This window comes from Paramisgurnus dabryanus, chromosome 5 (assembly GCF_030506205.2).
Source record: "Paramisgurnus dabryanus chromosome 5, PD_genome_1.1, whole genome shotgun sequence".
In the NCBI taxonomy this organism is placed as follows: Eukaryota; Metazoa; Chordata; class Actinopteri; order Cypriniformes; family Cobitidae; genus Paramisgurnus; species Paramisgurnus dabryanus.
Window position 1 is genome coordinate 44562143 of NC_133341.1, and position 17171 is coordinate 44579313.

The 17171-nt window shown below is 34.9% G+C and overlaps 2 protein-coding genes across 3 annotated transcripts; both read left to right on the forward strand.

Moving 5' to 3' along the window:
- Positions 1 to 725: 725 nt before the first annotated feature.
- lrrc8ab (leucine rich repeat containing 8 VRAC subunit Ab) lies at positions 726 to 15131 on the forward strand. Of its 2 annotated transcripts, XM_065284331.1 has the most exons (4): positions 726 to 865; positions 4816 to 5113; positions 5290 to 7411; positions 11113 to 15131. In XM_065284331.1, exons 3-4 carry the CDS (start codon positions 5297 to 5299, stop codon positions 11386 to 11388), a joined length of 2391 nt encoding a protein of 796 aa, XP_065140403.1. In that variant the 5' UTR covers positions 726 to 865; positions 4816 to 5113; positions 5290 to 5296; the 3' UTR covers positions 11389 to 15131. The 2 variants fall into 2 exon arrangements, with proteins under 2 accessions (XP_065140403.1, XP_065140404.1); XM_065284332.1 differs by lacking the exon at positions 4816 to 5113.
- Positions 15132 to 15366: 235 nt separating this feature from the next.
- Positions 15367 to 17015, forward strand: ppil3 (peptidylprolyl isomerase (cyclophilin)-like 3). The gene is made up of 6 exons (XM_065284361.1): positions 15367 to 15484; positions 15728 to 15802; positions 15918 to 16011; positions 16195 to 16262; positions 16434 to 16552; positions 16789 to 17015. The coding sequence occupies exons 1-6, from the start codon at positions 15482 to 15484 to the stop codon at positions 16913 to 16915; spliced, it is 486 nt and encodes a 161-aa protein (XP_065140433.1). The 5' UTR covers positions 15367 to 15481; the 3' UTR covers positions 16916 to 17015.
- Positions 17016 to 17171: the final 156 nt, after the last annotated feature.

Consider the following 17171-nt stretch of genomic DNA (forward strand, 5'->3'; position numbering starts at 1 on the left):
CAACCTGATAACAACTACTTGAAAGGACCAAAACCATCTTTCGGAATCTTTTATTGGAAGTGTAATTTTTTTATTTAGAGCAGAGTCCCATTTGAATGGAGAGGGCGGGGTTTATGACTTGTTTTGCAGCCAGCCACGAGGGGGCGATCAAAGAGCCAGCGGCTTTCACTTTTCAAGACTTATGAGGCACACCCGTTTGGTGAACACGCCCCCTTAATGTTCCTATATGTAAAATGATTTCTTATAAAAGGTTTTGAATAGCCTAAAGAAATAGTTAGATTGGTATGTATCCTACACTTCTGTTCTGCACATAAAAAAAGAATATTGTTTCTTTGAATAGCCGTCCATTGTTGGGTAGTATGGATTCTGGTTTGTGCGTTTTATTTCACTACAATTAATTCCTACAAAGTATGTTGTCTGCCAAAGTATGTCAAATTTATATTTCCCTTATCAGAAATAGAAAACATGAGTATAGACTGAGAAATATATTTATTTTATACCTGGAATGGCTAATTTTTATGTTTGTTAATAGTTAAATTAAACAAATCACAAATAGAATTTTTTAAAAAATTTTAGTTAAATTTAGCATGAACTGCTGAAACTGCTCTATGTGGTTTTAAAGCAGTATTGTTTGGACTCCGGACCAGCGAGGGGCAGTAATGGCCATAAAGGGACCCAAAGGCAAAACTCAAGCCTCAGTTAGCAGCGCCCTCTAGTGTAATCTGAGTATTAAACATTGATTTGATCCCCGCAGCACAGATTGGATTTTGCCGTGTTTTTCTGGGTTCGGCCACTTACGGTATTGTTTGGTTTCAGCTGAGGTGTTTGTGGATAAACAAGTGGGACAGTGACAGCACAAGCGCTGGTGAGTTTAATAATTTCCCTCGACGTACACAACATAAACGCACTGTCCCGTTATGCACAAAGACAAAGAGTAAAGTATAACCAACAGCACATACAGGGTTTATATGCTGTGTCATTACATGAACGGTCTGTACTGGACATGTGTTTGCTTTGTTTGTTAATGTAATGGTTATCGTTTTCAAAACATACAGATATGTTAACTGGTGTGATGCCATCTCTTTGGTGGTGGACTTTCTCAGATGAACTGGTTCAAACCAGTTGCTTAGTAATCGTTGTATTTGTCATCCAAACCTTTTTTATTACGACTAGCAAACCATTTGGTTTTGTGACTTACCCTTACGAAAATTAACCATTTAACCAAAAACACTGTCTATTTTAGTATGTATTTATTTTAGTAAACCACAGTAAATGTAAGTTTACTGTAACAGTAATGTGTGACTACACCTGTTAATGTATTTTAGTGTTCTGTAGTAATAACTGTATTTAATTGATAAACTGTTGTAAATTATGTAGTATACGTTAATATTTACTATGGTAAGGTTAAAAACGCTACAGTGTCTAAGGATTGTACTACAGTATACTACACTATTTTTATGTGCCGTAACTGTAGTTTAACTGTGATATTCATTCATTGTTTAACCATAGTAACCACAAAAGTACCATTGTCTAATTACAGTAACTATAGTTTACCATGGTATTTATAGTAAAACTATGTCAACTACGTTTTTACCATTTTCTCACTACATTAACCATACTTAAATCATGGTATTTTAAGTAAAAGCATAGCAACTAAATTTTTTACCATTGTTGCACTAGTAACCAGAGTTAAATTGTGGTATTTATAATAAAACCATAGTAACCATGCATTGTTTACCACTGTCTCACTACAGCTAGTAACCATGTTAAACCATGGTATTTATAATAAAACCATAGCAACCATGCATTGTTTACCACTGTCTCACTACAGCAAGTAATCATGTAAAACCATGATATTTATAATAAAACCATAGCAACCACATTTTTTTATGATTGTCTTACTACCGTAATCATAGTTAAACTGTGGTGTTATAGTAAAGCCATAGCAACCATGCATTTTTTTTACCATTTTCTCACTACAGGTACCATGTTAAACCATGGTATTTATTGTAAAACCATAGCAACCACATCACTACCATTGTTGCACTACATTAACCATGTTAAACCATGGAATTAATAGTGAAACCATAGCAACCAAATTTTTTACCATTGTTGCACTACAGTAACCAGAGTTAAATTGTGGTATTTAAAATAAAACCATAGCAACCATGCATTGTTTACCACTGTCTTACTACAGCAAGTAACCATGCTATTGCTAAACCATGGTATTTATAAACAACCATAGCAACCATGCATTGTTTACCACTGTCTCACTACAGCTAGTAACCATGTTAAACCATGGTATTTATAATAAAACCATAGTAACCATGCATTGTTTACCACTGTCTCACTACAGCAAGTAATCATGCTAAACCACGGTATTTATAAAAAAAAACATAGCAACCACATTTTTTTATGATTGTCTCACTACCGTAATCATAGTTAAAACGTGGTGTTATAGTAAAGCCATAGCAACCATGCATTTTTTTTACCATTTTCTTACTACATGTACCATGTTAAACCATGGTATTTTTTGTAAAACCATAGCAACCACATCACTACCATTGTTGCACTACATTAACCATGTTAAACCATGGAATTAATAGTGAAACCATAGCAACCAAATTTTTTACCATTGTTGCACTACAGTAACCAGAGTTAAATTGTGGTATTTAAAATAAAACCATAGCAACCATGCATTGTTTACCACTGTCTTACTACAGCAAGTAACCATGCTATTGCTAAACCATGGTATTTATAAACAACCATAGCAACCATGCATTGTTTACCACTGTCTCACTACAGCTAGTAACCATGTTAAACCATGGTATTTATAATAAAACCATAGTAACCATGCATTGTTTACCACTGTCTCACTACAGCAAGTAATCATGCTAAACCACGGTATTTATAAAAAAAAACATAGCAACCACATTTTTTTATGATTGTCTCACTACCGTAATCATAGTTAAAACGTGGTGTTATAGTAAAGCCATAGCAACCATGCATTTTTTTTTACCATTTTCTTACTACATGTACCATGTTAAACCATGGTATTTTTTGTAAAACCATAGCAACCACATCACTACCATTGTTGCACTACATTAACCATGTTAAACCATGGAATTAATAGTGAAACCATAGCAACCAAATTTTTTACCATTGTTGCACTACAGTAACCAGAGTTAAATTGTGGTATTTAAAATAAAACCATAGCAACCATGCATTGTTTACCACTGTCTTACTACAGCAAGTAACCATGCTATTGCTAAACCATGGTATTTATAATAAAGCCATAGCATCCACAATGTTTTATGATTGTCTAACTACAGTAATCATAGTTAGACCATGGTGTTATAGTAAAGCTATACCAACCATGCATATTCTTTTACAATTTTCTCACTAGAGTAACCATTTTAAACCATGGTATTTATTGTAAAACCATACCAACCACATTACTACCTTTGTTGCACTACAATAACCATGTTAAACCATGGACTTTATAGTAAAACCATAGCAACCACATTTTGTACCATTTTTGGACTACAGTAACCATGTTAAACCATGGAATTTATAGTGAAACCATAGCAACCAAATTTTTACCATTGTTGCACTACAGTAATCATGTTAAATTGTGGTATTTAAAATAAAACCATAGCAACCATGAATTTTTTACCACTGTCTCACTACAGCAAGTAACCATTTTAAACCATGGTATTTATAATAAAACCATAGCAACCACAATTTTTATGATTGTCTCACTACAGTAATCATAGTTAAACCGTGGTGTTATAGTAGAGCCATAGCAACCATGCATATTTTTACCATTTTCTCACTACAGTAACCATGTTACACCATGTTTTTTATTGTAAAACTATAGCAACCACAGTTTGTACCATTGTTGCAATACAGTAACCATGTTAAATTGTAGTATTTATAATAAAACCATAGCAACCATGCATTTTTTTTACCATTTTCTCACTAAAGTAACCATGTTAAACCGTGGTATTTTTAGTAAAACCATAGCAACCACAGTTTGTACCATTGTTGCACAGCAGTAACCATCTTAAACCATGGTGTCTTATTTAAAAACATAGCAACCATGTTTTACCATTGTTTCACTAACCATGTACTGTGTACAGTAACCATGTTAAACTATGATATTTATAGTAAAACCATAGCAACCACATTTTTTACCATTATTGCACACTACAGTAACCATAGTTAAATTATGGTATTTATAATAAAACCATAACAACCATGCATTTTTACCCACTGTCTTACTACAGTAAGTAACCATGGTAAACCATGGTATTTATAGTAAAGCCATAGCAACAATGTATTTTTACCATTGTAGCACTACAGTAACCATAGTTAAACCATGGTATTTCTAGTAAAACCATAGCAACCATGCATTTTTTACCATTGTCTCACTACAGTAACCATAGTTTAACCATGGTATTTATAGTAAAACCATAGCAACCATGCATGCATTTACCATTTCTCACTATAATAGCCATAGATACACCATGATATTTGTAGTAAAACAATGGAGATGCAAATGGTAACTAATCCAGCAAAAATCGTGGTTACTATAATACATCCATGGTTAATTTTCCTAAGGGTATACAATAGGAAGTCAAATTTGTCATAAAGCTTAAATGTTTCAAATAAATGGAAAGGAAACAAGTGTTCAACTTGTTCTCTTTTTCCTTTGGGAAAATCATTGAAATTGCTTTGAAAGAGGCTCCCAGAAAAATACAGAATATGAATATTAGACATTGTATTGTATTGTATGCTGCTTTATTGTGACAGGAAATCTGCGCCCCATCCTGGCAGAAAAATGAAGTGTGATGAGTGCCAGTTCCTGAATGGACATGTTGTCTATTAGGTAAGATCCAAGCGTGGAGACGCTGCTTCAGACGCTGCCCTGCCTTAGACAAACAGGATTTGACCCCTGGGGTCACGGACTCTCCACAGCCCGAGGAGACAATTCTTCAGTGTTATTATCGGAAATGGCTAATAATAGATGACAAGAAAGCCAAAGCGTTCCTTTGGCGGAGTCATCTTTTGTAGCAGCCGCAGCCAGAGAAGACAGCTGTTTTCGACTTTGGTAAAACATCTTTTAATATGTTTACGTTTGGACGTATAAAATAGGTTTGGAGACTTGTGCTTGTTTTGTTTGTGCATGCAACGAACAAAGCTTAAATGATGCTGCGGCTAGACATCTAGAGCATGCCAAATGAGCTAATGTGCTGCAACTTATAATGCGTTTTAATTTCCTTGCAGATGAATCATGATCCCCATTACCGAGCTGCGCTATTTCGTGGACACGCAGCCTACGTATCGCATTTTAAAGCCGTGGTGGGATGTGTTCACAGACTACATATCCGTGGTCATGCTGATGATTGCCGTATTCGGAGGCACACTTCAGGTCACGCAGGACAAGATGATCTGCCTACCCTGCAAATGGGTAGTTAACAATTCCTGTAGAAAGTATTTCAACTCGACAATTTCTGTACCTTTGACTTTAGAACCTGAAGGAATACGATACGATCTCGATCGTCACCAATATAACTATGTCGATGCCATGTGCTATGAAAACAACCTTCACTGGTTTGCTAAATATTTTCCATACCTGGTGCTGCTTCACACGCTCGTCTTCCTCGCTTGCAGCAACTTTTGGTTCAAATTTCCATGGACGAGCTCTAAACTGGAACATTTCGTCTCCATACTTCTCAAATGCTTCGACTCGCCGTGGACCACGCGAGCTCTGTCAGAAACGGTCGTGGAGGAAAGCGACTCTAAAGCTTTCGCGAAAATCAATGGCTCCTTCGAAAAGAAGACGTCGAACGTCAGCGAGGACTTGGAAGCGAGCGCTCCCATGCTGTCCACAACCAGATCTCGTATCGAACAGGGAATTGTGGATCACTCCGAGACCGGCGTACTGGACAAAAAGGAAGGTGAGCAGGCCAAGGCGTTGTTCGAGAAGGTAAAGAAGTTTCGAACTCACGTCGAAGAGGGAGACATAGTCTACAGACTGTACATTCGACAAACTATCATCAAAGTTGTGAAGTTTATCCTCATCATTTGCTACACGGGTTACTATGTTCACAAAATTAAGTTTAATGTCGACTGCAGTGTGGATATCAAAAACCTCACAGGTTACGGGTTGTACAAATGTGCGCATCCCTTGGCCACTCTTTTTAAAATCTTAGCGTGCTTCTATATCAGTCTGGTGGTCGTGTACGGGATGATCTGCATGTATACCCTCATTTGGATGCTGCGACGTTCCCTCAAGAAGTACTCGTTCGAATCCATCCGAGAGGAAAGCCGTTACAGCGACATCCCGGACGTGAAAAATGACTTTGCCTTCATGCTGCACATGATCGACCAATACGATCCGCTCTATTCTAAACGATTCGCCGTTTTCTTATCGGAGGTGAGCGAGAACAAACTGCGCCAGGTGAATCTCAACAACGAATGGACTTTGGAAAAGCTCCGGCAGAGGATTACCAAAAACTCTCAGGAGAAGTTAGAGCTCCACCTGTTTATGCTCCACGGAATCCCAGAAATGGTCTTCGACCTGGTAGAGCTGGAAGTTCTGAAACTTGAGCTCATTCCCGATGTCACCATCCCGCCAATCGTCGCCCAGCTTTCCAACCTCAGGGAGATGTGGCTCTACCATACGCCGGCCAGAATAGAGGCTCCGGCTCTTGCGTTTCTGAGAGAGCACCTGAAATCGTTGCACATTAAATTCACAGACATAAAAGAAATACCTCTGTGGATCTACAGCTTGAAGAACCTAAGCGAGCTGCATCTTACTGGCAACCTTAGCGCTGATAACAATCGTTACATTGTCATCGATGGCTTACGCGAGCTTAAGCGCCTCAAGGTTTTGCGACTGAAAAGTAACCTCACCAAGCTGCCCCAGGTGGTCACGGATGTTGGAATACATCTCCAAAAGCTGTCCATCAACAACGAAGGCACCAAGTTGATGGTGCTTAACAGCTTGAAGAAAATGGTGAACCTGACCGAGCTGGAGCTCATCCGCTGCGATTTGGAACGCATACCGCATTCCATCTTCAGCCTGCACAACTTGCAAGAGATTGATCTTAAGGACAACAACCTGAAAACTATTGAAGAGATCATTAGCTTTCAACATCTCCATCGACTTGTTTGTCTGAAGATGTGGTATAATCAGATTGCCTATATACCTTTTCAGATAGGTACGTTGACCAACCTGGAGCGCCTGTATTTGAATCGCAACAAGATCGAGAACATACCGAATCAACTCTTCTTCTGTCGGAAGCTGAGGTTCCTTGATCTGAGCCATAACAATCTAACAAGTATCCCATCTGATATAGGGTGTCTCCAGAACCTTCAGTACTTTGCTGTAACTGCCAATAGAGTAAGTTTGAACAAGCGTCACAGTACCACAGCACCATTTTTGTAGATGCCATTTAGGGCTGCATGATATTGAAGAAAATCAATTCAATAACTTGACAATGAATGCATTTTATTAGGGATTTGCAGGGGGTTCATGAGTTGATGAAAAACGTGTAATTAATTACTTACAATTTAATTATTTCATTAAAACTTTTCATTATAAGATATAGGGCTGCATCAACTAATCAATTAAATCATTAATAATCGATTATGAAATTCAATTAGTTGGTCTGGTGATGTCACACGCTCTCGCACCACTGTCGGACACCACTGTTCATACAACACAATTTGCACGTTTATCAGGTGCTTCTTACTCTTACTGCGCAACCAGAATGATGAAAGCAAAAGCACGCTAGTTAATGAAGGTTTCATTTTTTACTTTAAGTACGTTTGTATTAGTTTAATTGTTGTTAGGTTTTCATAAAAATAGTAATGAACCACAAACTAAGCATCCGTCTTAAAGTAAGGGTGAAATCCAGGTTTTTACCACTGTAACAAGGCAACAATGTAAGGCTATATTACTTTCATATCATATGGCTTATTTATTTTGTTAATAATGACTAATGTTAATACTCATCAAGGTCTAAAGTTGAAAATTAAAATGAGTTTATTAATCTGTGCCAAAATGTATGCACCAGCACATCTCTGTAGACTCTATACATTTTGTTTACAGTATTATTATTATTTTACCATTTAAAAGCGGCACAAACTTTTTATTTAAGGCTAAAAATTTCAAAATCAAAAAGATTATTTTAGTATAATATTACTTTTAAAAGTACACTTCTAGATGGGAATACCCTAATTTAGTGCCTTATTTAACTCTTTCACCGCCAGCGTTTTTAAAAAAAGTTGCCAGCCAGCGCCAGCGTTTTTCATGATTTTCACCAAAGTTTAATGCCTTCCAGAAAATGTTCTTCTTTAAATATATAAACATACAATATACCAAATGAAAGAACAGACCCTCTGCTTTCAAACAAAAAAAACCGTTTCATCCTACCTTTAGTGGTTCTTTTGCAATCAGCTTTTGAATATGGGTAGGTTTTTGCAAAAACACCATATTTTGAGCAAAAAGCAGAAATAATTCCATTTTTATGACGGACTTTTCATAGAGATCCGATTCAGAGCGATCTTTAAAACAGACACGGACATGCAGCAGCTTGTCATAGGGCAATACTTCCGGTTTTAAAAAGTTGCGGAAGGGCGCCACCTGGTGGATAATAGCGGTATTGCGGAAAGACGGAATATCTCGTCATTGGCGGGGAAGCGTTTTCTCTTAATTGACGAGAAATCTCGTCAATGGCGGGGAAAGAGTTAATATAAAAATAAGTTCCAATTAATTAAATATTAAGGTTTTTATTAAATTAGTCGATTAATAAAATTAATCGTTAGTTGCAGCTGCAAATAAATGATTTACAAAAAAAAGTGAATAAAACACTTACTAACAAAGTCGATTTTTTACTAACAAAATACACATCAACATTTGAAGTAGATCAAAACCTTTCCTAAAAGTTAAAACCAATACTCATTTTTGACAAATTTGATGAACATTTTTCAACTTCAAAATGTTGACTAGTATATATATTTTTGTTTTATCTGCATCTCATGTAACCAATACACAATGCAAAAAAAAAATTATAAGATGAAGGTAATAATAAAATAATTTTGTAAAATGCTACTGATAAAAACTTTCAAATATGAAAAATAAAGAAGTTAAAATAAATAATAAATAAATAGTTAAATATGCATATATGCTATTAAATTGAATTAATTAAATATTTACTTAAAATCTCAGGGGATACTTATAGTAAATTATTAAGGGAACCGGTGTTCAGCTGACAGAAAAGTTTTAAAACCCCTGTAGTGTATGATATGCAATGTGATAATGCAATTTAAATTATTGTAAATATATTTCAAAATTATATCAATTTTACATCAGTACTAGGTAAAGAAAGCATATAGGGCCATTCAAATTATAAAGATTAGTATAACCTTAACTATAAAAATAACTATATTTCCATCCACATCACCGGACGATAACAATACATTTATGCTAATTCGCTCACGCGTGCGGCACTCGTGCAGATCACTAGCCTTTAATGGCATTAACTAATATGGCATATTTCTGGTAATTATGGCTGGGAAAAGATTAATCGCGATTAATCGCATACAAAATAAAAGTGATTTTTAGCATAATATATGTGTATGCTCTGTGTAATTATTATGTACATATAAATACACACACATTCATGTATGTATTTAAGAAACATTTACATGTGTATATATATTTATTTATATTTTTATATACTCTATATTTTATATATTCTATATTTTAAAAAAATTATATATAAATAAAAAAATCTGACATGAATATATGTATGTGTGTGTAGTTAAATATACACAATAATTACACACCGTACACACACACACATATTATGCAAAAAATAACTTTTATTTTGTATGCGATTATTCGCGATTAATCTTTTCCCAGCCCAACTTTTGCAATTGTTTACATGTCACTGAATGTTTAAATATGCTGTTCTTGCAGCATTTACACAGCGGGTAACCAGCAGATGTCCTCAACACGCTGCGTGTGCGTAACTCAGTAAAGGGCCGTTCATTTAAGGTAGTTATGATGTGAACTCTGCTATCCTATTTAATTTAAAACGATTTTTAAACAATATTTTTTTATAATTATAATGTGAACTGCCCTTAAGAGTAATTCCTTATGCATGTGACATTTGCAGTCAAAACTTAAAATTCCCAGAGAATGCAGACTCATTTGAGTCCAGACATCATAAAAATATTAGTCTATACTAATTTTTTCTATTTTAGATGAGGGAAATATGAAAGTGAAAAGTGAATGCATACTCGAAATGTGAGCTCTTCATGTGACCTCTGACCTACTCATCCCAGTGAGTAGTGAACACATGCACTGCAGTTCGTGAACACACACACACCCGAGCAGCTATCCCAGCGCCTGGGGACCAATAAGGGAAGAGGGCTTTGCAACCAGCAACTCTCGGGTTTCAAATCCGACTCTGTAACCACTAGGCTACAAATACCCCTCTATCACATAAAACTGAAATATAAATGTGATATGGATGGAAAGTTTTTGAGAACGAACATACTTTGTAGGTATTCTGTGAATTAAAATGCACAAAGCAGAAGCAATAATAGCCAACAAATGGAGAACAGACTGCTCTTCAAAAAAAAAAAAACATTTAATATTTATTTTAATTTTTTAGGTGCATTTATGAGGAAGAAACAACTTATTATGGATCTGACTATTATGAAATTTAAACTTAACTAAGGAACAAATGCCTTTAACATAGACTTGCATGGGTATTTATTTAAGCCACCAAATATTGACATCTGAGATATCAGTATGGTTAAAAACTTTGAGTAAAAACTTTACCTTTTATGATAAGGTTGACATTTGCGTGGATTTGCCCATAACATTTAGCAGACGCTTTAATCCAAACCATCCAGTTAATGGAAACCATTGCTGTACACATATTGCTTCATTGGATTTGCGTAATTTTCTGTAATTTCGGTATATCTTGCAGCCTTAATGTCATTACATAACAATCACTAATGTGATGATGTAAACGTATCTAATATCACTTTTACTCAACTGTGTTTTCTTATTTATTTCTCATCTAGATTGAGTCTCTTCCCCCAGAGTTGTTTCAATGTAAGAAACTTTGCACACTCAATCTCGGAAACAATTGCTTGTCGTCCCTGCCGTCTCGGTTTGGGGAGCTCACCAATCTGACCCAGCTGGAGCTGAGGGGTAACCGACTGGAGGGTCTTCCTGTGGAACTCGGGGAGTGCAGACAGCTAAAGAGAAGCGGTCTAATTGTAGAGGACAATATCTTCAACACGTTGCCTTCAGAAGTCAAAGAGCAACTTTGGAGACTTGAGAAAGAGGCTGCTTGAGAAATCCGATACTCAAATTGTGTGCGTAGGTGATTGTGCTTAGCCGAACAATACAGTCGTGTGCACAGGTGTCGGCTACATTTACGTATTAGGATGTTGTATTTGACATTTATGTGATGTCATGTACATTTACTTTTACGCATTTGGCAGATTCTTTTATCCAAAACAACTTACTGTGCATTATAAGCTATATGTTTTATCAGTATTTGTGTTCCCTGGGTGACATTTTGCACTGCTGACGCAATGCTCAACAAATTGAGCCACAGGAACATATTACGCGATGTAGTGATTGTGAAGGAACATTGAGCAATGCAGATGTTGATGGTATTTTTGTTGAAAATGAGCAGTGAGCAGACCAAATATTAGAGTTAAATAATGGTGCTGTTCGTTTTTGCCTTAATTAAATAACACAATTTTATTATTGTATTGTAAGCCTTTTCACTGCATTTTATACCAGTGACACAGCGTATGTAGTATGTGTGAAAAGCATTCTGCGATGAACTATTCTTAAATCCATTTATCCGTACTATTTAAGACATGTTTACTTGCATATTATACTGATATCTGCTTTTGTAAGGTTGATATTATTGGGCAAAGTGGTTCAAAATTATCCTCATTGATATGTAGTGGAAATACCTTTTGAAAACAAAGTTAAAAGTAGATAACTGCCGTATAAACAAACAAAATATATCTTATCAGTGCTGTACTTTTTTCAACACACCTAATATGTACAATTCAAGGCAAAAATCCTTAGTTTCATTTTATTTATTTTTACATTCTGACATTCATTATTTACAATGTTTCTAGTGGCATCTTTAGTGATTTCGCAACCATGTCTTGTCCAAAAAAGTACATTTTTGGATAAAACTGGAGTTTTCTCCAAAAAGCTTGCATGCACTTAGAGGATTTTGCAGCTAAACACAGTCAAATTTGTAGTTCACCCAAAAATCTAAACCTGGATGAGTTTCTTTATTCTATTAAACATTTTGATCTATAAATTCACTAATAAATAATGGTAACACCACAGAAGTCAGTGGGTATTGTCTACTGTGTGCTTACCATCATTTATAATGAATATCAAGATATAAATGGTTGCAACGGAATTTTCTATTCCATGTATACCGGCGTGATATGTAAATAAGGGGCGTGTCTGACTCATATCCAACGATCCTGCATGTAAGATTATGACTCAAAATTAAGCAGAAATTACGAGAACCCACAAACGAATATCGAGTAGAAGCGGGAGCTTTTTGTTATCTAAAGCTGTGTGACTTCTGAAGTGTGCACATGGGTTCTATATCAAACCTAAATATATAAGTGTATTGTGGTATGTGTTGTTACTGTGAAATATAATTACTCGTACCATAAAGCGTTTTTGGTAATGCAGCCCACCCCTACATAATTCAGTATTCAGCGGCCTGTTCGCTCAGTAATGTTTGTTTTCTGTAATGTACAGTGTGTGTTAAAGGGATAGGTCACCCAAAAATAAAAATTCTGTATTTACTCACCCACCATTATAAATTTATTTTTTTCTGATGAACGCAAGAAAATACTTTGAGGAATGTTTGTATCCTAACTGATCATGAGCCCCATTCACGTCCATAATATTATTTTTTCCTAATATGTCAATGGGGCCTCCGATCGGTTTGGTTACAAACATTCCTCAAAATATCTTCACTTGTGTTTATCAAAACAAAGTGATGTATACAAGTTTGTAACAACATGAGAGTGAGTAAATGATGACAGAATTTTCATTTTTGGATGAACTATCTTTTTAAGTACAGTTGTGTGTTTTGTGATTGGATTTTATGAGGTTTGCATGTTGGCCGTTTATATTCATTGATGCAAAAAACACCATTCAGGATCTACACTGTAAATTCAGAGTGTTACAGACATAATGTCATTTTTTGTTTTTTGTATTAAGCATAAACTAGTTAGACATCAATATATTGCTCCCAGTGGCGTAGCAAGTCAGTCCCGGGCCCATATGCAAAAAAAATTACGGGCCCCCTTAAGCCAAGCCCCCCCCCCCATCCTTGCCCGTTGGCACTGTTAACTGTGGCGCGCAGGTCTGTTAACAACATATACTTTTAATAAGGTAGTCAAATATTTTTACTTTACTTTTTTACTTTAGAGGGTAGATTTAAATAAAGAAAAACGAAATGTTTTGGGTAGTTTTTGACTCGTGACTAACTTCTCCGCCTTCTCTATTCTCTTTAAGGCCTCACTTTTATGTTTATATTTGTCCATCCTTAATGTTCATGTAGATAGCCGCCATAGTAACCTCTCACACTGTGTTTTCTTTTTTTTTGGCACGGCGATGCGTCAAGTAAAATAATTATGCCGTAGCAGCTGCGGAGTGCAAAAAAATAAATAAACGCAAACAAGAAATGATGGAGAAATTAGACATTATGGAGAAATATGAAATCACTACACATGATATGCATACAAAAATATATTTATTGCAGCCACAAATAAAAATAAAATTTTTTAAAAAAAATTTTAAAAGCTGGGGCGGGCCCAGGGCCGGGCCCCCTATTGGCCCGGGCCCATTTGCACGTGCATACCCCGCATACCCAGACGCTACGCCACTGATTGCTCCTTACAAAACAGCACCTTATTTTCATAAGTCTGCTCACATTGAAATGCCTTGAAAATGATTTGCCCTTTATTAAAAAAGTTAATTATCAGTTTCTATTCAAAAGACAGGCATGTAAACATTGTAAAGGTAGGCCAGTACCCCCAGTTTTGCACTTACAGTAATATTTGTTGTTAATTACTGTAGCTCATTCTGATGTCATGTTATTCTTATGAGAAGGCACTGTAAGGAAGACAATCAGAAGTATTTAGTTAAGTATTGTGTGTGGTTTAGTACAGTATGTGAGATATTCCCATTGAATAAGAAGTGCAATTTTTTTCTTTACTCAAGTACATTTTTCAGGTATCTATACTTTATGAGAGTTTTTTAGACAAACTTTTACTTTATTATTTTCTGATGCATAATATTGTACTTTTCACTCCACTACATTTCATAACCTTTAATACTTAAGCACATAAAAAATGTAGCACTTTCTAAAATATCTTTAAGTAAACATTTTAGTTGCGTTTCAATTTGAGTCAAATTTAGAAAGTAAGTATTAGGCTAAATGTAGTAAAAATTTGCTTTAGAATGTAGAGAAGTAAAATAAAAACACACTGATAAAGATACTTCAAAAATGTACTTTACACCTCTGCATTGAATTATGATTATAAGTGACTTCTGGTAGAATTAATCTTACTATTATGTCTTGTGATTTCATGTCCTATTCAATTTGACAGTGTTACTATTACTAGGTTATTAAATGTAGCTTATTGCATGTTGTTTACTGGTATTACCTCAAGTATAAAACATTTTTGAGTCTTATAGAAGAAATCTTTTTTTCATTTATTTACATTGGAAACTGAAGCTAATACATTTTCAGAACTTACAACAGTACTCAGGAAAGTTCAAATTTGTACATTTGCAGCTAAAACAAACTTTTCTTTAATGTCAAGAGATGCTGTTTCTTGATTCCAGTGTTAGTTAACCATCTGTTTGTAACCATTTGTTATTTTTACGGTTGACGACTTATGGGTGTAGTTTTTGATGTAAAATATTTTATGTAAAGGAGTTAAATTAATTGAATGTCACAACGTATGAAGCCATACTGAGTGAATAAACACTCGTTTTCTTTAAGTGTTTCAATAAAATTAACTTTAAAGTTTTAGTTGCTTGTTTTTATTCTTTCTTGATTATTGTTGGATAACAATTGAATTTTAATGTCAGTTTTATCTGCAGAATTATTATTTATTATAGTATAAAAGTATTAAAATGCAATAAAATAAACGTCCAGGTGTACAAAGCCACAAGTATACTTTAAATATAGTAACGTTAACCAAATGTCTTGTGCAATAATTTCTAAAAGATTGCGGAATTGTGACACACCGGAACTAATGTTTGGAGCTTGGTTGTCAGCGGAGATATTAACTGAAACACAGACGGAAGCTTGTTTCCCTGAAAGGCGTGATTGTGGCGTCCATACCAACGTATCTGCCAAACTTTTTACTTTAAAATATGGTAAGAGTTTATTTCTTGCGTTTTTGTGAATGTTGAATACTGTTTGTTGTATTTTTGTGTTTTGGCTTTTTAGCTGCGCACGTGCGTTTGACTTTCCTATGTCATACAGCTTAAAATGTAATTTAGACAGCTGAGTTTTAAAATATTTGTGGGGGTTTTAAGTAAGTAAATACATTAATTCCTAATCTGATTAATATTATTTAACTTTATGTCTGATTACTGAGCTGATCTTTTACATCACAGGCTGTGACTCTGCATACAGACCTCGGTGATATAAAAATAGAGCTGTTCTGCGAGAAGACACCGAAAGCTTGTGAAGTACGACATGTTTTTAAAGAAGCCACTAAATGGTTGCTATTGCACCTTTGTCATACTTTACAATTTAAACATTTCATTTTTGTTTACACACTAATTGTGATTTTAATTTCCCCAGAATTTTCTTGCATTAAGTGCTGGTGGATTTTACAATGGATGTATTTTTCATCGAAACATCAAAGGATTCATGGTACAGACTGGTGACCCAACGGGTAACTAATATTGACTTCTTTCATTATTCTTACATCAAGTACCACCTTAATCTTTATTTGATAATTTTTTTTGCATTATCTGAGTCATGTAGATTTTTTTTAATATAATATAGATTTTTTTTATAATACAGACATCTGGTGTCATGTGTTGGTTGAATTAAAAGCATAATATTTTGCCCTCAGGTACAGGGAAAGGAGGAACCAGTATTTGGGGACGAAAGTTTGAAGATGAATTCAGTGAACACTTAAAAGTATGTATTTTGTCTCTTGCAATGATTTGTATAGGGAAACATCTCAAATGTTAGGCATTAACCTAATCCATCAAGCATGTCTTCGAACCAAACTTGTTCATAATTAAAAAAATTTGTAGACACCTGTATGGTTTCTTCTTGACTAACCCCTTTAATGCTTGTAATCTGTAGCACAATGTTCGGGGTGTGGTTGCGATGGCAAATAACGGGCCAAACACAAATGCATCACAGTTCTTCTTCACTTACGCAAAACAGCCTCACTTGGACATGAAGTACACTGTTTTTGGAAAGTAAGTTATTTCTGTCTCCCGATTTCTGCTGAGTCTAGTATAATATAAAGATACATTTTTCATTTCATACAGTATATATTTTTTATACTTTTTATTTGATCAGTTTATTTGATAAAAAGTATAAAAAATGGTATTTGTTCATGCACATTTGATTTTAATGCTGTTGTTTATTATTATTAAATATAATAAATAGTTATTTCAATTTTAGCATAACACTAATATATCCTCATTCACAGAATTATAGATGGACTAGAAACTCTGGATGAACTGGAGAAAGTCCCTGTCAATGAAAAGACTTTTCGGCCTCTTAATGATGTTCATATTAAGGATGTTACCATTCATGCCAACCCATTTGCTGGTTGATTTATTTTATTGCGAAGCATTCATAATGTACAATGCCTTGGATTGTAAATATATTTTGTGTGATGTCATTTTGCCAATTACATACTGTTTTATAAATTTGTACATGGAGTCTGAGTTTGTTTTTTGTTTTGATCAAACATATTTTACAAAAACAACGGTTCTTTTAACCAACTAACTGTTTAACAATTTACATCTAGCTATGAATTAAAATATAGAAATGATAGAAGATGAGGGCTATGAATTAAAATATGGAAAT

Coding starts and splice junctions, on each gene's coding strand:
- lrrc8ab (XM_065284331.1), top strand. CDS start 5,297: ATGATCCCCATTACCGAGCTGCGCTATTTCGTGGACACGCAGCCTACG. Junction 7,412..11,112: donor TTGCTGTAACTGCCAATAGA/GTAAGTTTGAAC, acceptor TTTCTCATCTAG/ATTGAGTCTCTTCCCCCAGA.
- ppil3 (XM_065284361.1), top strand. Junction 16,012..16,194: donor ACAGACTGGTGACCCAACGG/GTAACTAATATT, acceptor TTTTGCCCTCAG/GTACAGGGAAAGGAGGAACC. Junction 16,553..16,788: donor AAGTACACTGTTTTTGGAAA/GTAAGTTATTTC, acceptor CCTCATTCACAG/AATTATAGATGGACTAGAAA.